At 34.4% G+C, this 21331-nt stretch overlaps 1 protein-coding gene and 1 long non-coding RNA gene across 5 annotated transcripts in view; both read left to right on the forward strand.

The window, feature by feature from the left end:
* Nucleotides 1-10850, forward strand: part of YTHDC2 (YTH domain containing 2) — an 80785-nt gene extending 69935 nt beyond the window's left edge. For 2 of the 4 annotated variants that reach the window (XM_030817788.1, XM_030817796.1), the window contains 5 exons: nucleotides 438-615; nucleotides 6626-6829; nucleotides 7587-7769; nucleotides 8905-8992; nucleotides 9083-10840. In XM_030817788.1, coding sequence (XP_030673648.1) covers nucleotides 438-615; nucleotides 6626-6829; nucleotides 7587-7769; nucleotides 8905-8985 — 646 coding nt within the window. In that variant the 3' untranslated portion in view covers nucleotides 8986-8992; nucleotides 9083-10840. Of the gene's footprint in view, nucleotides 1-437; nucleotides 616-6625; nucleotides 6830-7586; nucleotides 7770-8904; nucleotides 8993-9082 lie in introns of all 4 variants that reach the window. The other 2 variants (XM_003259840.2, XM_030817782.1) reach the window with 2 other exon arrangements.
* Nucleotides 10851-14945: 4095 nt separating this feature from the next.
* LOC115836382 lies at nucleotides 14946-20880 on the forward strand. The gene is made up of 2 exons (XR_004031424.1): nucleotides 14946-14984; nucleotides 20753-20880. It is a non-coding gene; the product is annotated as an uncharacterized LOC115836382 (long non-coding RNA).
* Nucleotides 20881-21331: the final 451 nt, after the last annotated feature.

Below are 21331 nucleotides of genomic sequence, written 5' to 3' on the forward strand. Positions count from 1 at the left end.
ATATTTTATAGGTGGTGTTGTGAACTTTATATTGCAATACATCAGGAAGTACTTAATGTCTGTCCCAGAAAGACCCATACTTTAAGAAAAATTATGAAATTCCTGACTGCCATGTTTGTGGCATTTATTCATAGAATTTTAGAATAGAAAAATCTTGGAGTTTAGATGTAATCCTTTTATTTAACAGATAAGGAAATTAAAGCTCCGAGAAGTTACGAGGCTTGCTCAGGATCTCATACCTAGTTGTAAATTTAGAATTGCCATAGACATCTATATTTCCTGACCATAGTATTTTTAAATAATATTCCATAAATCATAAGATCATTGGGACTTTGGATTGAAATGGCATCTGCTTTGTATTATAAACTTATACATAACTGATCTTTGTATGACGAACTTATGTATAACTGATCTTTGCTTCCTCCTTCTTGCTCAAGAGTACTGATGAAATCTCCATCTCCAGCATTACATCCACCCCAGAAGTATAAAGATAGAGGAATTTTACATCCTAAACGAGGCACTGAGGATCGATCAGATCAGTCTTCTGTGAAATCTACAGACAGCAGTAGTTACCCAAGTCCTTGTGCTAGTCCTTCTCCTCCATCCTCAGGAAAGGTAGAGTATCTGAAAGAAAATGTAGTAAGGAACAGATTTGTAACACATGTAATGCTAGATAAATGAAATTGTAAAACAATTAGAGTAGTTTTCTAATTGTGGCCTCTTCTAGATGTAAGTTGAAGCTAGCAAGCTTGATACACTTTTGAGTAAATTTTAAAGTTTTTCCTGCATGCCAAATATTTCTAGTTATTACCATCTTGGGGTATTTTAGAATGCTTTAAAACTATAGATCATTCACTACTGGCATGTAGTTAGGCTGTTTATTATTTCTTTCCTATTTCTTTCGAATCCTTTTTTTTTTTTTTGAGATGGGGTCCCACTCTTTTACCCAGGCTGGAGTGCTGTGGTACAGTCATATCTACTGCAGCCTTGAACTCCTGGGCTCAATGATCTTCACACCTTAGCTTTTGAGTAGCTGGGACCACAGGTGCATGCCACCATGCCCAGCTGATTAAAGAAAAATTCTTTTTTTATAGATGGGGATCTCCCTTTGTTGCCTAGGTTGGCCTCAAACTCCTGGGCTCAAGTGATCCTCCCATCTCAGCCTCTGAGTGGCGGGGATTACAGGTGTGAGCCACCATGCCCAGCCCTTTAGAAACTTTTTTGCTAAAATAAATAACAAAAAGATTAATTTAACTTTGGTTTATAATTTCAGAATTGAAAACAGTGATTTCTTTCTATTGTTAATTGGTTTCTACAGTGGTTATATTAAAAAAAAACAAAATGAGATAGGGTTAGGAAGGTAGGAGATGTTGATAAGGAATTGAAAACTGTATCTTTGAAAAAAGTTGTAATAATAATTTCAGATGTTCGTGATGTGATGACTTTTACTTTACTGTTTTAGTAGCTAAGTAAGTATTTGATTAGGGGTTATTTAGCTGCATATTGTATTTTGGTGAATGTGCCTGTTGAAATACTGTTTGTTAAATAAGAGGAAAATAAATGTTTTTGTAGATTTGCATTCTTAGGTTTTGAAGTTTTTTGGTTTATTTATACACCTTTATTAAGGTGTAATTTACAATAAAATTCACCAGTTTAAACTGTATAATTTAATGAATTTTGAGAAATGTACACAATCACGTAACTATACCACAATTATCTACACATTTCCATCACCCCTACTGCCTGGTAACCCACTGTTCTGCTCTTTGTCCCTTGAGTTTTGCCTTTTCTAGAATTTCCTGTAAATGGAATCATACATATGTAACGTTTTGTGTCTGGCTTATTTCACTTAATAGAATCCTTTTGAAATTCTATTAAGTGAAATAAGCCAGACACAAAATGCTACATACATAAGATTGAATGTATCAACAATCTATCCATATTGTTGAGTATATTATTAGTTTATCTTATTACTGAGTAGTATTCCATTTCTAGATAGACTATGGTTTGTTTCTCCATTCATCAGTTGATGGACATTTGGTTTGTTTGCACTTTTTGGCTATTATGAATAAAGTTGCTAACATTGTACTAACTGGTACTAACATTCAAGTAAAATCTTTGTGTCTATGTTTTCTATTCTTTCGCAAATCCCTAGGATTAGTATTGTTTGAGTTGTTTGATAAATGTATATTTAGCTTTACAAGAAACTGTCTGTTTTCCAAAATGACAGCACTATTTTGCATTTCCTTTAACAATCTTTTAAGAGTTCCATTTGCTCCATATTCTTGACAATATTTGGCAGTTTAGCTTTTGTAATTTTAGCCGTTCCAGTTGGGTATGTAGTAATAGGCCATTATAGTTTTAATTTGTATTTCCCAGTTACTAATGATGTTGAGCATCTTTTCATGTGCTTATTAGCCATTGTGTATCATCTTTGTGAAATGTTTATTCAAATTTTAGTTCACTTTTTGTTGTTGGTTTTTGGTGATTTGTCATCTTTCACTGAGTTGTAAGAGTTTTCTGTATATTCTGGGTTACAAGGCTTAGTTATTATATGTTTTGCATATTTTTTCTAACAATATGTGGCTTGTCTTTCCATTTCCTTAACAGTGACTTTTGAAGAGCAAATGTTTTTAATTTTAATGGAGTCCATTTCATCAGCTTTTTCTATTATGATTAGTATTTTTTTGTGTACTAAGAAATTTTGTGTACCAAACCCAAGATCATAATTTCCTGCTATGTTTTCTTTTAGAAGTTTTATAGTTGGCAATCTTACATTTTAGATATATGATTTATTTTAAATTAATTTTCGTTTATAGTATGGGTGAGTCAAGAATTACTCATTGGCTTTTGCTTATACAATTGTTCCAGTACCGTTTGTTAAAAACCATTTGTTTTTTTTCCATTGAGTTACTTTGACACCTTTGTCAAAAATCAACTGGCCATAAATATGTGGTCTACTTATTGGACTCCTCAGTTTCATTAATATCTCTCTCTCTCTCTCTCTATATATATAAAATATATAAATATATTTATATAGTATTTATATATTAATATATTGTATATATTATATAATATATAGTATATATAAATATAATTAATATTTGTGACATTTTGTTATATATATATTTGCCAGTGGTACACTGACATTATTTTAGTAGCTTTATAGTGAGTCTTGAAATCAGTTAATCCTTCAACTTCAATCAATTGTCCTTCAACTTTGTTTATCTTCTTCAATATTATTTTGGCTGTTCCAGGTCCTTTGTACTTTCATATAAACTGTCAAGTCAGCTCATCAGTTTCTGCAGAAAAATTTTTTGGTATTTTGAATGGAATTGCATTGAATCTATAGATAAATTTAAAGAAAATCAACAATTAACACTTCTTAGTCTTCTAATCCATAATAAGCATAGTATATCTGTTCATTATTTGGATAGTCTTTAATTTCTCTCAACAATGTTTTATAAATTTCAGAGTGCAAGTATTACATGTTTTTTGTTAAATTTCTCCCTAAGTATTTAATGTTTTTGATACTGTTTTTTAGAATTTTAATTGTAGGTGTTCACTGTTAGTATATACAAATACATTTGATATTTGTATATCTACCCTGAATCCTATGACCTTACTTAATTTATTAATTCTATTAGCTTTTTATGCCATCTGATAATAAAGATAATTTTACTTTTTTCCTTTTCAATCTGATTGCTGTTTATTTGTTTTTTACCTTATCTCTCTGGCCAGAGCCTCCAGCAAAATGTTGTTCAGTGTTGAGAGCCACATATCTTTCCCTTGATCTTAGGGGGAAAGCATTTTTTGTCTGTTAGTATGGTGAATTTCATTGCTTGATTTTCTTATGTTTATACTGCACTTGGTCATGGTGTTATTTTTATATTTGGTTATATATATTTATATATATATAACAAAATTTTATATAATTTTGTTAAATGAGGGATCTTTGTTCATGAGGGGTATTATTCTGTAGTTCTTTTTTCTTATGTACCTTGTTATGGTTTTGATGTCAGAGTAATGCCGGCCTCATAAGATTAGTTGGAAAGTGTTCGTCCCACTTCAGTATTTTAGAAGAGATGTGTAGAATTGGTATTATTCCTTCCTTGAATATTTGATAGAATTCACTAATGAAGCCATTTATTTATTTATTTATTTATTTTTATTATTATTATTTTTTTGAGACAGAGTCTCTGTCACCCAGGCTGGAGTGCAGTGGCGTGATCTCGGCTCACTGCAAGCTCCGCCTCCTGGGTTCACGCCATTTTCCTGCGTCAGCCTCCTGAGTAGCTGGGATTACAGGCATGTGCCACCATGCCTGGCTAATTTTTTGTATTTTTTAGTAGAGACAGGGTTTCACCATGTTGGCCAGGCTGGTCTCGAACTCCTGATCTCAAGTGATCCACTCACCTCTGCCTCCCAAAGTGCTGGGATTGCACGCGTGAGCCACCACTCCTGGCCAACAGTGTTCTTTTATTTTACACTTTATTCCTTTGTGTTATTGTTTTCATACATTTTGTTTTTATATAAATGCTATATATGTATTATTTTTACTTTACATAGTCAATTATCTTTTATGAAGATTTCGGAGTCAGAAAAATATTTTTATATTTATTATTTACTGATCTTGTGCTCATTATTCTTTTATGTTAATACGAATGTCCATTTTGTATTATTTACTTCTGCCTGAAGAACCTCCTTTCTGGGACTCTGGATACACAGATGTAAGACCATCTCATATGGTTCCACAGGTCACCGATGTTCTCTTCATTTTTTTCAGTCATTTTTCTGTCTTCATTTCAGGTAGTTTCTATTGTTTTATCTTTATGTTCACTGATGTTTTTATTTAGTGTCTAATCTGCTGTTCTTTCCTTCTAATGTGTTTTCAAAGGCTGTATTTTCATCTCTAGAAGTTCCTTTTGAGTCTTTTAACAATTAAAAAATCTATCTATCTATCTATCTATCTATCTATCTATCTATCTATATCTATCTAATCTATCTGTCTATCTAATCTATCAATCTGTCTTCTGGCCGGGCGTGGTTTATGTCTGTAATCCCAGTGGTTTGGGAGGCCAGGTTGGGATGATAGCTTGAGGCCAGGAGTTTGAGAACAACCTGGGCAACATAGGAAGACCCTATCATCTCTACAAAAGAATAAAAAAATTAGTTGAGCATGGTGATGGGCCACCTGTATTCCTAGCTACTGGGGAGGCTGAGGCAGGAGGATCACGTGAACCCAGGATTTGATTTTATAGTGAGCTGTGATTGTGCCACTGCATTCCAGCTTGGATGACAGAGTGAGACCCTGTCTCCCTATAAATTAATAATATCTTCCATTTCTCCTCTCATTATGTTCAAGTTTTCCTCTACCTTCTTGAACATAATGAATGTATTTATAACAGATGCTTTAACATTCTTGACTCCTAATTACATCAACTCTGTCATCTCTGAGACTGTTTCTATTTATTACTTTTGGCATTTTTTTCTTTTACTTTTGTTTCTGTTTTGTGTTCTTGTTATCCGGTGCTTTGTTTGTGGAGAAATTGCAAGTACAAATTTTATATTCCATATGCACATGAGAAACGGGTTCAGATTTGTAAAGAGCTAGTAAAAATCTACTTGTAAATGTGTCTTCATTGCTCATTGCAATCAGAGTCTCAAGATGACTACAGTATTTAACTCCTCTTTGGCCTTAATTATGTAAATAACAACCTTTGTATATTCTTTGTGTTTCTTATAATTTTGTTGGGCAGCTAGGTTTTTGTATATTCCTTTCAATAGTGTTAGACTTTATTGTGATTCACAGTTTAGTTGCAATCAGTTGAATCCTTTTGAAGTTTGCTTTTAAGTAATGTTAGGGTTGGGCCAGAGCAGTCTTTATTCTGTTATTAATTTAGTTCCAATACTAAGGTATGGCCCTTCTGTGGGCCAGTACCATATATATTACAGGTTCTATCTGTTCTAGCTGAAGATAACATGAAATATTCCCAGCCATGAGTGAGCTCTGGGAATTGTTTGGTCTACTTGTTTTCCTTTGGATCTTTCCCTAGCCTTGGGTTATTTATCTTTTTTCTCACTCATGTTCAGGTCAGCACTTAGCCAAAAACTTGTGGGAACCCCTCTGTGTTTCCTTTGCAGCTCTCTTTATGTGCAACTCCTTTGTATCTAAGACAGTACATTGCCATACGCAGTAGCAACTTCGGTCTCTGAACTCCAGTTTCTTTCTGCACAACTTAATGAGACCAGTGGACTCTGTTTTTCTTTGTCCTCTGAAAACTGCCTCCAGGCAGTAAGCTGTAGAAATATTTGTTTTGTTTTCTGATTTTGAAAGTTTATTAAAACAATTTCTGAAAGTATATTTGAGGTATAAACCAAAGTTGGTACTCGAGGATCCTTTGTTGATAAGGGATTTTGAATGCTCTGAAAATGAGTACTTGTTTTTGGCTAATTTTATTTTGGTTGAGTCTTGTATACGTTTCAGACATGATAGAGCTATTTGCATTTGTTGAATATATGGTCCAATATTTTGGCTTATATGTTTATGAAGATGTTATTTAATGGAGCCTATTGGTTTTGAAAGGTCAGATTAACTTTCAAGAACTTATGTATTCTTTTATAGGGCTCAAAATCTCCTTCACCAAGACCAAACATGCCTGTTCGATACTTCATAATGAAGAGTAGCAATTTGAGAAACCTTGAAATTTCTCAACAGAAGGGTATCTGGTCTACAACTCCTAGTAATGAACGGAAGCTAAATCGAGCCTTTTGGGAAAGCAGCATGGTTTACTTGGTATTTTCTGTTCAAGGATCTGGACATTTCCAGGTGAGCCACCCAAAATCAGTAAAATGGGGTTGTTCTGGCTATAGGTTAAATCATAGAGATTTTTAGAAAAACAACTGGCTTTTCATTGCATCAGAATGCAAGAATGCCTTTTGCTTGATTGAGAATAAGGGATATATTGCATCTCTTTAGAGGATGATAGAACTGGAATCCTCTTTGTTTTTGCCTTGTCTTACCAGAGTCTTTCCAGGTAAAGCATGTTTCCTTCTGAAGACAACTTTAGATTTACTAATTCTCAAGTGGATTCAAAGTAATGAGAAGCTTGACCTTTTGGTAAAATATTTATTTAAATAGGCCAAGGAAGTTAGTATTGACAATCAATAAACTAAGTATGTTTCTTAACCCATCACTCATCTTGACTTAATGTATACCTGAATTTATAAAATAATACATTTATTATTTGATGTTTATTATAATTTATGGAAATGAAAGCTTAGAGGTTAGCTTGTATCCATTTATCATGGAATAAATATGGACTTAGAACTGTTGCTATTTTATTTAGAAATCGTTATTGATATTTGAAATTGTTAGGAGGCTAGAACTGTTTTTTTCTAAAATTTGCTAAGAGAGCTTTTAATGAAAAATTTAGTAGCTTATTTTTTGGTTTTGTTAGGTATCTGTTATTTTAATATTATATCTTTATCTTAAAATTTTAAAAACTCAGCCTTCTCAGATAAATTAAATTTAGACACGTTAATCTCCCCCTCACCTCTATTCCTTCCTCCCATTTTACCTACAGGGATTTTCTAGGATGTCTTCTGAGATTGGAAGGGAAAAGAGCCAGGACTGGGGCTCTGCTGGACTAGGAGGAGTATTTAAGGTGGAGTGGATACGAAAAGAAAGCCTTCCCTTTCAATTTGCACACCATTTACTCAATCCATGGAATGACAACAAGAAAGTGCAGATAAGCAGGGATGGGCAGGTATACAATGGCATTTTTTTTTTTTTACTTTTGTTTCTGTTTGTTTTTTGTTATCCAGTGCTTTAATTGAGGAGAAAATGTAAAAGTACAAGTTTTATATTCCATATGCACATGGGAAACAGGGGTTCAGGTTTGTAAAAACCTACAAGTAGGTTTTTTAGTAAAAACCTACTTGTAAATGTGTCTGATTGCTCGTTGCAATCAGAGTCTCAAGATGGCAATAGTATTTAACTTCTCTTTAGCTTTAATTACGTAAATATCCTTTTTATATTCTAGTGGCTTGTTTATTTATATTATGTTTTGCTTTGTCTTCATGATGCTACTTACATGCATTTTAAGCTAGTTAAGATGATGGAAATTAATATATTTTGACCAAATACTATGCTAGCTGCTTTATAAGATGTAATTTATTTCTTATGATTAAATTATTAGTCCAATTTTATGTAGGAGAAAATATACTCAAAGATTAGTTTGCCCAAGGTCACACAGCTAATAATTTATCTGAACCAGTATGACTTGTTTCAAATCACCATGTAAAAAGTGTTTGGGTTCTTCTCAAGTGCTTATCATAGGTATCATTCCATAGGAGTACTGTGAAGTGGCATTCTTTTCAATTGTGTGAGAATAATTTCATTTTTATTTTATAATAATGATTTTGAAGAAATATGTTAGCTAGAAATAATTCTTAGAAGAAAAATATTTTAATAATTTTCAAGATAAGAAGATACAGTTACTTAAGAGAGTTTCTTGGAAAAATCCCAACATCGAATATGCTAGGTTTCACAGTAAACCTTTGGAAGTTCCAGGTGAGTGCTTTTGCTAAATCTCTATTAAAAACAAAATCCATTATTTTTAGGTAGAAACAGTTCCAGAAGGACTCCATGGGAATCTGTTGCCATTTTGTCACAAAAGTTGAGAGATGTTGCAGATTAACTGTAATCTTAAATCTGGAAGTCAACTCCATAAACCTTAAAGCAAAGAATTAGAACAATTCATACCATATGATTTTAGCATACTCTGGTAGGAAAATGAAATGTAAAGTGATTTTCTTACATTTTTATCAGTATAGGTTTTGGTCATTAAAAATTTTCAGTCCAGTTCTTTTTATGTTTATTTTGACTTCTGATTTATCTAGGAACTAGAGCCTCAGGTTGGTGAACAGTTGCTCCAGTTATGGGAACGTCTTCCCTTGGGAGAAAAAAACACAACTGATTGACACTCAGGTTATACCATCTTGACTTTGAGTATTGGCAGTATTTATGATCATTAGGAACCTTTCAGATTATTTATCTTTTTTTCCCCCTTTCTTCTAGAATTCTTAGCTGTGGAAGAACATCATGCCTATTTATAACCACTGAATGCACTGACTTTCAAAAACTGAGATGGGGTGTGTGTTACAAATGGGCTTTTTAACACTTTTAGAGTGTTGCTTTAGAACTTCCATCTTCATCTACAGGAGAAAGGAATCATTTAAATTTTCTTAGTGATCATAGAGAATGATTATATGACGTTTGTATGAATAAGATAGTAGTTTCATTATTTGGCACAATAGCAGTTTATTTTAAACAAACTTAATTTGAAGTTAAACATTTCATTTTTAAAAACCCTGAATTACAGTTCTTATTGATGACTTTTTAATGCGAGTAAGTTGTTTAAGAAAGGCCTGAATATATCAGAACATCTGAGCACCATTTTAGAAGAGTCAACTCTTAAGATTATCATTAGAAAACAAATACATGAACACCTATGAAAAGAAGTGGGGAAAACAACAAGGACAACAAAAAACCAATGCAATTCTACAAATATCCCTTTTAAAAATAGTATGTGCTAACTAAGGGCTATTCATTCTGCCATTTTTAACTTGAGACACATTAAGAAAAAAGTTGGATGTTCTTTTTCTGTGATTATGAAATGCAATAAAATATGAATAAAGGGCATAGTTTCTTCCTTATCGGATTAGATTAAGTGCTTAGTTTTATTCCTAATTCTGCCCCTTTTAACCTGATGTGTACCTTACTCTTTTCTCCCTCTCTTCCTCCCTTCCACCTCTCCCCACTCCTTTCCTGCATTTCTCCCTCCTTCCCTCATCACATCTCTTATATGAGCACAGTAATTATGACCTTTTTGTTTTGGCTACAACTTGATTGAAACAAGTTCAAAATTTAAACAAGTTCATACAAGTTGTTAAAAATTCTCAACTGGTAGCTTGCTTGCTATGCGTCTTACAAACTGAAGCCTGCAAGCGCCACAATTCTAAGTGCCGCCTTCCATTTTTTTTCAGTATGTTTTCACTGGCTTATGTTTTCAGATATGATTTTCCTTTTTCACATATATGGTTTAGTAAATGGAGGATAATTTTTTTTTGTAAACCCGTGCTAGTGCCAAGTCTCATATTTCTTTGCCATCTCAGAATTATTTATCTTTTTACCACCACTGTTTATAAAATTTCCCTAGAGACTTTTCGAAGGGAAAATAGAGCAACAGGGAAAAATGAAAGAAATGTCTTGGTTACTGAGCTCTAAACAGACAGGTTTGATAGCACTTCTCATGATACATTTTAGTTATTCTTATAAAAGCAAACAAGCAAACATGAGTGTACATTAAAGACAAAAAGAAAACTCTGGTTTTATATTTGAGAACAAGTGAAAAATCATGGGTCAACATAAAATCTTGAGAACCTTCTACTTTCTCTGGGAAAGCATTATATAGTGGTGCATTAGTTTGGAAAGTCAGCTATGATTTTGCCTATAGTTCTAGTTATTAGACATACCTGTAAATTGAACCTATGTGAATTATATTCCACTGTATGTGTATTGTAGTTCTTTTCCTATTAGAGCGACTTGTTTCCCTGATAATGTGTACATTTTTTAGGTATGTACTTAATAGTTCACAATGTTCTAAATTTGGAAGGACTTAAAAAAAAAACTTGTTTTAATTTCTATCTGTTTTGTAATATCTAGCTCTATATGTAAATGATGGGTTTGTTGGTATTTAAAATGAATACAACCTGAATGTAATTAAAATGCTGTTTTTTGGAAGCGATAAACTTTAAATATACTTATTAAAATGAAGTTCTATTAAGTTATTCAGATCTTATTTCTTATACTTTATAATAAGACTAAGTTAACAATGATCAATATCCCCTGAGATAATAACGAATTTCTAACACCTTGAAGAATACTAAATTGATATAGAAGGTGATGGTTTGTATTGAAACTCCCTTCTCTGTAAATTGCCTTATTTCAATAGGAGATGGCAAAAATCTCACATTTGTTTAGTATAAAATATTTTAAATATTAATAAAATATGCAAAAATAGGAAACTTAAACTATGTTAAAATGTTTCTAAATATTATGAATAGTACCTTCTACTTAAATGTTAGTATTTTTCTAACTTTATTCACAAAGTTCTTGTCTAAACATCCAGGAGAAAGTTAGTTATAGTACAGTATCCTTTTTTTTTTAATAGTACAATATCTTGGTAGTTAACACTACTTTTTCTGAACAATTTAGTTCTTTTCTGTCAGCTAGTTAATGTTTCCTTTCTTGCAGCTAATGAAGCCATCCATTCAGAAAAGGTGGAGCACCTGCTGTTTTACCCAGACATTTCTTTGTAGAAAATGGTAGTAGTATCTTAGATACTTGGATTCCATCAGTCCTTTGATCTCCCAGAGAATTTTAATATTTGCTTTCACTAATTCTCTGGAAGCAGTTTATTGTCTTTTTGTTTTTTTTTTTTTAAGGCAAGGTCTTGCTCTGTCACCCAGGGTGTAGTGCTGTGGTGAGATCACAGCTCACTACAGCCTCAGTCTCCTGGGCTCAACCAGTCCTCCCACCTCAGCCTCCCAAGTAGCTGGGACAAACTCGTGGGCTCACGTGATTCTCTGGCCTCAGCCTCCCAAAGTGCTGGGTTTACAGGCATGAGCCACTGTGCTCAGCCACATTGTCCTTTATTTATAATAAATATTTAATATCACAGTGACATACTAAGATATAACAGGTACAATTCTTACTGTCCAGGAGGAGCTTCTTTTGGGTAACAATTTTATTTAAAGTTGTGAGTAACAGTTTTATTTAAAATTGTAACAATTGTGCACTTTTATAGTACAATTGTTATAGACAAGGGTTAAGGTATTTAAGAGAAGGATAATCATTGAGGTCTTCATGGTAGAGCTGCATTTGAGCATGCCTTTCAGAAGAGGGAATTTGTAAATGGATTGGGACAAAGTTAAAACTAGTGAAGAGCTGGAAAAGGACAAGGTGTATTTGGGAATATATAATTCACAGTAGCTACCTGGTAAGGTTTTGTGTAAGAGTTTTACAATGTGAAATATAGAGTGTTTAAGAAAAGCTAAGAAATGATAATTGAATCAAGTGAAACTTGAGCTTTAATATGCAGATGGGGTGGCTGTTAAAAATACTTCCTTGGTCTATACACAGGGTCTGATCAGTAGGTCATTAGTTTTGTAATAGGCCTCAAGAATCTTCATGTTTAGTACATACTTCAAATACTGTCAATTCAAATGGACAATAATACTGAAACAGATTGATAAAGAAACTGTGTTTTAAAGTTCATGTGGCATCAACACAAAATATTCACATTTTATATTTTATGCAATAAAACAAAGGTGATCGGAGTACTAAAAGCAGAAATATATAATAAAGGATTTACCCTGTTGCAAGATATTACAATGTGTTATATCAAGAAATAGCTTTAGATTTAAGGTTACAATACCTGCATTTGAGGCCAGCCTCCAACACTGGATGTGAAAACAGCAAATCACTTAACTTTTCTGACTTCTAATTTCCATGTTTGAAAAGTGAAAATAGTATTTATCTATCTTACAAGACAATTAGAAGGGTCAAATGAGAGTGCTTGGAAAGGTATGAACACTATACAAACATAAACAGTATTATCTGCCTAATAGTGTCTAGCACAGAGTGGGCACTCAAGTGTGGTAGATCCCTAATGTATATTTATTCACACATTTTTCTGCACTAAGTTCAAAGCCAGTTGAGAAATAAGTAGGAAGAGGCTGAAATATTAGTTTTATTGCTAATGAAGTTGAAGTGAAGATCATGGCTCAGGTTCATGGCCACACAAAATTTCTAAATGCAAACTATTCCTCATTCACTGAACTTAATCCTATGGTCATAAGCTTCACCTATAGGGACAGGCCACATATCCAGTTGTTGAGGAAGAGAAGATGTGCATCTTGAGACCATGAGACCCAAAAAGGAAAATCCAGGAAGGAAGAACTTGAGAATACTCAGTCCCTTCAGAAATCAGTAGGACAATGTCACTTCTGCTGGAGGGAAGGAAACAAGGGCAGAAGTGCTCTTCTCATTACTTCTGTATGGGCAAGTGTCATTTTATAGTACAAGCAGGAACTCTGCAGAAGGAGAGCATGTATTTTTCCTCAGGAGACACAAGGCAAAGAAAGGCAGAAACAATCGTCCATGAAGTAGAAGAATACCAGAGTAACCAACCCTGAGGATAAGGGAGCAAACTGATGGAGTTGATCCTGTCACTTTGCAGCACCGGTTTTGCGAAGATGTTTTATCTGAGAAGAGATGTCTGTAGATTCAGTAATTTTGGATGTTAAGCTGAAGTGTCTTCTGATGATGAAACTGCTAAATATGCCTATTAATGCATTTATGCTGGAGGTTGGAATTTTTGTGTGAAAATCAGACCTTGGCAATGACCTTGAGCAGTAATATATAAATAACTCCCACATGCTTAGCATTCCAATAATGGAACACTAGGCATAAAGGGATTAAGAAGCTTGGCTTAATCTGAGTTACTTGTGTATTTAATGAATACTCAAAGACCATGTCTGTTCCTTCAGTTTCTAGGAAAGAAAGAAAAAAAAAATGACTTAATGGGTTATTTTGGGAGGATGGACTGAGTGTGCTCAGTTTAACTCTTCCTGAATTCTCCATCTGTGTACTTTTTCTTTAGGCAACTGATAATTTCTTTAGAGAAAATGCATATTGTAACTTAAAATGAAAGAGGGCAATAATTTATATGCTAATATCCTCATCCCACAACTTTTTTGCATGATATTCAAGCCGTTTGAGCATAGTATGCTAATAGAGATAAGCTCTTGCAGATACATTCTTCAGTTTTTCCTCCCTCTATATCATATACATATTCTAATCTACTTACATAAATTAAGACAACACTTTAACATGCACATTGAAATTCAGTGAATGTTTGATAAATATTTTCAAATCTTCTGCTGTGAAGTTGAAAGTCAAGAGTTTCTAAGATTATCAATGTATTTGACACAAATTCAGAGAGTTCTCATTTAGCCAATTGGAAAAAAAAAACTTTAATTTTATTAATCAAAATGAGAAATAAAGCCTAGAATAATACAACTATATACTCACATACCTGTGCATATATTGTATGCACAAGTAGTGGGAACAGGCTTTTGGGTTTATGTTCATAGTAACAAAAAAGCAAATGCCATTTATTCCTTTCTATTGTAGTCAGTCAGTATCAGAAATTAGGTTTCAATTTAGTATATGGTAAGTTTTCCTAAGTTAGCTGTGCAGAATCTTTTGGTTATTATATGAAACAGTTTCTTCATATTTTTAATTAGCTTTGAGACACAAAAATCCACTGTGCACTTATAAGAAAATACTGATACTTAGGAAATTAAAATACATTTTCTTAGAGATTATGTAAGTGAATGGATGAATAGAGAAAATGTTTATTAGATCAAAACTTTCTGTGAGGTGGATTATTTTAAACTAGGCTGATTTTGACTTGGCAGCTTAACTAATGGTAAGAATGAAAAACTCAAAATAGTACAAAAATTGCTGTTCTTAATAGTTTCTCAAGATAATATTTCCTAACTTCCTGTCATTCTGAAAGAATACATAGTGGCAAAACACTTACTCTGTGATTATATAACGAAATCACAGAGGCTTCAAAAAAGCATTGTTCCTCATGCCTCACTCCCCACTCCCTCACTCCCCAATACATGGCCAACTTACAATGATGATATATATTTAAATTATTTCTATGTGTACTGTACACACCTATGAATCTAAGATTTGACTAATTCTTATTCTCTAATTTGTGAATTTTTTTTTTTTTTAATGGGATCTCACTCTGTCACCCAGGCTGGAGTGCAGGGGCACGATCATGGCTCACTGTAGCCTTGATTTCCTGGGCTTAAGTGATCCTCCCACCTCAGCCTCCCAGGTAGCTGAGACTTCAGGCATGTGCACCATGCCCAGCCAATTTTTGTATTTTTTGTAGAGATGGGGTTTTGTCATGTTGCCCAAGCTGGTCTCAAACACCTAGGCCCAATCAGTCTTCCCTCCTTGGCGTCCCAAAGTGCTGCAATTACAGGCTTGAACCACCATGCCCAGCTGATTTGTGATTTTTTTAAAAAAATTCGTGATTTTTCATATCAAACAGCAATGCACAAAAAGAGAAAGTAGTCAAATCCCATTTTCAAGAATGATATCTTTGTCATAATTTTTCCAAATACTATATAGTTTTTAGCATATTGAATATACCTTCTCAAAGATGTTGTGGACTAAATACAATGCTACTCAGAAAACGCAGATGAGGCTGGGCGTGGGGGCTCACACCTGTAATCCCAGCACTCTGGGAGACCAACGCGGGCAGATGATGAGATCAGGGGTTCAAGACCAGCCTGGCCAATATGGTGAAACCCCGTCTCTACTAAAAGTACAAAAATTAATCGGGTGTGGTGGCTCATACCCATAGTCCCAGCTACTCGGGCGGCTGAGGTAGAAGAATTGCTTGAACCTGGGAGGCAGAGGTTGCAGTGAGCCGAGATCGCGCCACTGCATTCCAGCCTGGGCAACAGAGCAGCGAGACTCCATCTCAAAAAAAATAAAAAATGGCAGATGAATGTAATATAAAGGAATATTGGAAGCTTTCATTTCTAGACATTCCCTTGTTTACTTACTCTGATGCCTACAGATTCATTATGAAAAATCTATTCCTTTGGATCTAGTATTGAGCCATTGTATTTTGCTCTGTTGGGAAGAGTTGTATATGGATTTATTAGTTAACCTAGTTGGAAGATATTTGGGTTTGGGATTTGGGATGGGAGTAGGCTGTGAAACAGAGCTATACATAATGCACACGTTTATGTATAAACCTGGAAACTAAAATAGTGCTATTGATAATTTCTATTTGGGGGAATGGGAAGGGCCAGAAGGAGACATCTTGTGATGTTTTTATTTCATAATATGCACATAAAGATTTGCAGCTGGAGCTGATGTCAGATTTCATTGCTGTTTCCACTCTTTCCCTTCTTAAATCAAGAACTTAATTTTCATAATTTGTCAGTTGCCATTATTTTTCATTTTATCTGGTACTTTGTCTAAAACTGTTCTTCAGTGAGTTTGTATATTTCCCACCCCATCCACAATTCATATTTGTTCCTTCTGATTCTCTGAGCAGCTTAGATTACAGCAGCCCTCCACCTTGTATCTACTGACACCTTGTATTCACTGAACGACTCAGCCTGACTCTTAAAAACTACAGCAAAGATAAACAATGAGAAAAGAATAATCTTGAATGAGTACTGTAAGAAAAGACATATTCATTTAAGAATTTATTCTTAGAGATGCGTTCTTCACCATTTAAAATCTTATCTCCTGAGACACAGAAAGTCTTGATGAATAAATCAAATAAACTTCACTCCTGAATAAAAGACCACAACTGAACAGGTAACTTACAAGTGACTACAACCTTTTAGTTCTGGTGTGGAATGAGCTTCCCAGAACACAGATTCCCCACTCTGCTCCAGAACTTTCCACAGTTAACCAAAAGGACCACACAGCGCAGTCAGTATGCCTAAGGCCACTGGATGCACCTTGATCTTTCCAGCCAAATGTAAAATCTTCATTTGGCCGTTAGAATCTCAAACAGCATATTCACAATTGAACTATTCTTTCCCCCATCCTGATTTACACAAAGCTGTCCTCCCTTTAACTGATGCTGGTTTAAGTCTTTTGTTTGCTCAGGCCAGAAAACTTGAAGTTATCCTGGACTCCTTTTCAATTCATTTTTCAATTCAATCCATCCGAAAATTATCTTGAGTCTACCTTCTAAATTATATCTCGACTCCAGCCGTTTCTCACATCTGTCACAACTCTGTACTGAGCCACAATGGGTCATTCTTACCTGGGTTACTGAAGTAGCTCCTAAGATATCTTCCCTGTTCTACCTCCTCTTCTCTGCCCACTACACAAATCTATTTTCAACACAGCAGTCACAGTGATGTTTTTAAAACATTAAATCTGCTCATCTCATACTTTCTGCTCAACACCCTGCAGTCGCTCCCTATGTAATTCAAAAGCCAAAGTCCTTACGTAAACTGGTCTCTCATTATCTCTGACCTTCTGTCCTCTACTCTCCTTTTCTACTCATGCTACTTTAGCCACACTGACCTCCTTACTATTCCTTGAATATACCAGGCATGTTTCAGACACAGGGACCCACTAAAGTGCTTCACTTTGCTCTTCTCAGAATATCTGGACAACTAAATGTCACCATTTAGTATTAGTTTACTACAAAGTTTTTTTTTAAGTCTCCTTTTAAAATGAATAAAGTAAAATCAACTTTTTTAAAGATGGACAGTTCTTTGAATTTTAACACATGTACAAATTTAGGTAACCTTCACCACAATCAGGATGCAATTTCATCATCCTAAAAAATTCCCTTGTGCTACCGCTTTGTAGTTACATCATCCCCCCCACCCCTAACCCCTGCCAACCACTGATCTCTTCTCTGACATTCTAGGTTTGTCTTCTTGAGAATGTCCTATAGATAGAATCATACAGTATGTAACCTTTTGAGACTGGCTTCTTTCACTTAGCATAATGTCTTTGAGATTCATCCAAATTACTGTTTATATCTACAATTCATTTTCTTTTATTGCTGAATAGTATTCACTATTTTTGAGAACGGCTATATCATTTTGCATTCCTCCCAGTAATGTCAGAGAGGTCCAGTTGCTTCACATTGTTGATAGCTGTTACTATTGTCAGTATTCTTTATTTTCACCATTCTATTAGGTATGCAATAGGATCTGATCATGGGGTTAAGTGGTATTTCTCTAATAGCCACTAATGTTGAACATCTTTCCATGTGCTTATTTGTCAGCCATATATCTTCTTTGGGTAAGTCACCCATATTTCCTCTCCAAGTCTTTAGACAATTTCAAAATTGTTTTCTTACTGTTAGTTTTGAGAGTTCATTATAGATTCTGAATACAGGTCCTTTGTCAGATATGTGATTTGAAAATGCTTTATTTGTAGCTTGTCTTTTCATTCCCTTAACATTTTTTATAATTTTTTATTTTGATAAACTATATCTTTTTTATGGATAGTGATGTTGGTGTCATGCTAAGAACTCTTTGCCTAACCCCCAGTTATGAAGGTTTTTTCCTATTGTTTTTTCTAAAAGTTTTTTAGTTTTATATTTAGATTCATGATCCATTTTGAGTTAATTTTTGGATAAAGTATGAGATAGGTTGAGGTTCATTTTTATGTACATGAATATCCAATTGTTCCATCACTATTATTTAAAAGACTATCCTTTCTGTATTGAATTGTCGTTGCACCTTTGTCAAAAAATCATTTGGCCATATTTGTTTGGTTCTTGAGTTCTTGAATTGAGGAGACAAAGTTAAGCGTGGGAAAACCAAAGCACCTAGAGCTCTAGAACAGACAGAAGACCAGAGATGAGAGAATTTCATAGAGAGTAAACTGCAACACTCTGCAGAGGGTCCCTCTGGAGTGTTCAGCAAGCTGCTGATCAGTGCATGCATGCAAAAACTACCTGAAGTCAGGAAAAGAACCATCTGAAAGGATTAAAGAAAACAGTGCCTGGTGCTCATAAATGGCCAAAAATAGTGCCTGTTACCACCAGATAGACTTGCAAAACTTCAAAAAACGGCAAAAAAGGGAAAATGGTACAAAAAAACAAATGGAAATAACAAATAGAGACAAACACAACAACAAAAATAGAAAACAGATAATAGACTCAAACTGAAAAAATTAGTAATCTTATGATAAGGCTTGGCTGGGTCCCCACCTAAATCTCATCTTGAATTGTAGCTTCCATAATCCTCATGTGTCATGGCAGGGACCTGGTGGGAGGTAATTGAATCGTGGGGGTGGGTTTTCCATGCTTTTCTCATGACTGAATAAGCCGCACGAGATCTGATGGTTTTACAAAGGGCAGTTCCCTGCACAGGCACTCTTGCCTGCTGCCATGTTAAAACTTGCCTTTGCCTTCACCTTCCACCATGATTGTGAGGCCTCCCCAGCCATGTGGAACTGTGAGTCCATTAAACCTCTTTTTCTTTATAAATTACCCAGTCTTGAGTATGTCTTTATTAGCAGTGTAAGAACAGACTAATACATCATATTAAGTGGAATGGTCCAAAAACTCCAAATAAAAGGGAGAGCTTGTCAGATTGGATAAAAAACCAAGAGCCAGCTATATGATGCCTGCAAGAAATGAATCATAAATGTAAAAACACATAGGTTAAATGTTAAAAAATGAAAGAAGTTATGTCATGCTAATATTAACTTTTAAAAAGCTAGAATGGTTATATTAATGTCAGGATAATTCAGAACGAGGAATATAATTGGGATAAAGACAGTAATTTAGTAATAAAAAAAGATCAATGGATATAATAATCCTAAAAGCTTATGCTCTTAAAAGAGCTTCAAAATGACAAGTAAAAATTGATAGAACTGCAAGGAAAAATAGGTAAGTTGACAATTAGAGATTTCAGTGTCTCTCAATAATTGATAGAATAAGCATAAAATCAGCAAAAAATAGTAGGCTTGAAAAGCACTGTCAATCAACTTGACTTAATTAACATTTATAGAACTTACCACATAACACGATTAGAATACACAGTCTTTTCAAGTGCACATGTAATACTTATGATAGACCAATTGTGGGCCACAAAGCAAATCCCAACAAATTTAAAAGCATTCAAGTCATACAAAGTGTGTTCTCTGACCACAATGGACTTAAATTTGAAATCAATAACACTCTACTTTGAACTAGCAAGAAAAAGCAATGTTTTCCCACTGATTTCCTCATAACTTCCAGCACTGACTTTCATTGGATCAACTGGTCACATACGCCGTTGTCTCTACACCAATCACTGTGCTAATTAGTCTCTGTTAAATGTCTTCCCAAACACATGAACTGAGAGTAGAAGAGAAATGGTTCTCCAAAGGAATAGCAAAGTTATATTATCACAACGAAGATTCTGGGGCAGGTAAAATTATTAGTTTCCCACTACCAAAACTACTTGAGCTAATTAATGAGTTTAACAAGGTTTTAGGATACAAAATCAATATACAAGAACCCACCTGTCTTTCTGTATATTGGCAACAAACAACTGTAAGTTAAAATAAAAAATGCCATTTACAAGGCGTCAAAAAAAGATAAATATTTAGGAATAACTGACAAAAGATATGAAAGACCTATAAACTGAAATGTACAAAATGTTGCTGAGAGAAATTAAAGATGACCTAAAAAACAAAGATTTACCTTTTCATGGGTTGGAAGACTCAATATTGCTAAGAAGTCAGTTCTCTGCAAAATCTGTAATAGATTCATCAGAGTCACAAAAGTGGGCTTTTTTTGTAGACATGGGCAAGCTGATTTCAAAATTTATATGGAAATGTAAAGCACTTTAGCACAGCCAAAACAACGGAAAAAGAACAACTTTAGAGGGCCCACATTTAATTTTTATCTAATTCAAGACTTAACAAAACTTTATGCTATAGTTTGGATATGGTTTGTTTGACCCCCTCCAAATCTGATGCTGAAATTTGGTTTCCAGTGTTGGAGATGGGTCCTAATGGGAGGTGTTTGGGTCATGAAGGTAGATCCTATGTGAATAGATGAATCCCCCTCTCTCTTGCTTTCTTGCTTGCCATGTGATCTCTGTACAGCTGGGTCCGCTTTGCCTTCTGCCATGAGTGGAAGCAGCCTGAAGCTCTCACCAGAAGCAAATACTGACAGTATGCTTCTTGTATAGCCTGCAGAACTATGAGCCAAATAAACCTTTTTTTAAAATAAATTACCATCTCTGATATTCCTTTATAGCAACACAAACAGACTGAGACACTTTAGTATACAAAACAACTTGGTTTTTACATAAATGTGGACACATAGAGCGATAGAAAGTAATAGAAAGTCCAGAAATACACTCAACATCTATGGGCAACTGATTTTTTTCACAAGGACACAAAAATAATGTGGTAGAAAAAGTACAGTCCTTTCGATACAGGAGTTGGAAATTAGGCAGATAGGGTAAGAAAGTCCTCAGTAAGCTTTTCTTTTTGTAAAAGCAGCCCCCAAATCTTTTCTAACAAAAAGCAGCCTGAAAAAATCAAGCTGCAAGCATAAATAAGCAAGCTAAAATCTTGCATAGGTAAATACCAACAGCTGTGCCAATAGAGAAAGGCTTACCTGGGGACCAGTCATGTTCAACATCGTGGCTCCATCTTCCCTTTGTGAACCACGTGTAC

The sequence above is a fragment of the Nomascus leucogenys genome, chromosome 2, assembly GCF_006542625.1.
Source record: "Nomascus leucogenys isolate Asia chromosome 2, Asia_NLE_v1, whole genome shotgun sequence".
Classification (NCBI taxonomy): Eukaryota; Metazoa; Chordata; class Mammalia; order Primates; family Hylobatidae; genus Nomascus; species Nomascus leucogenys.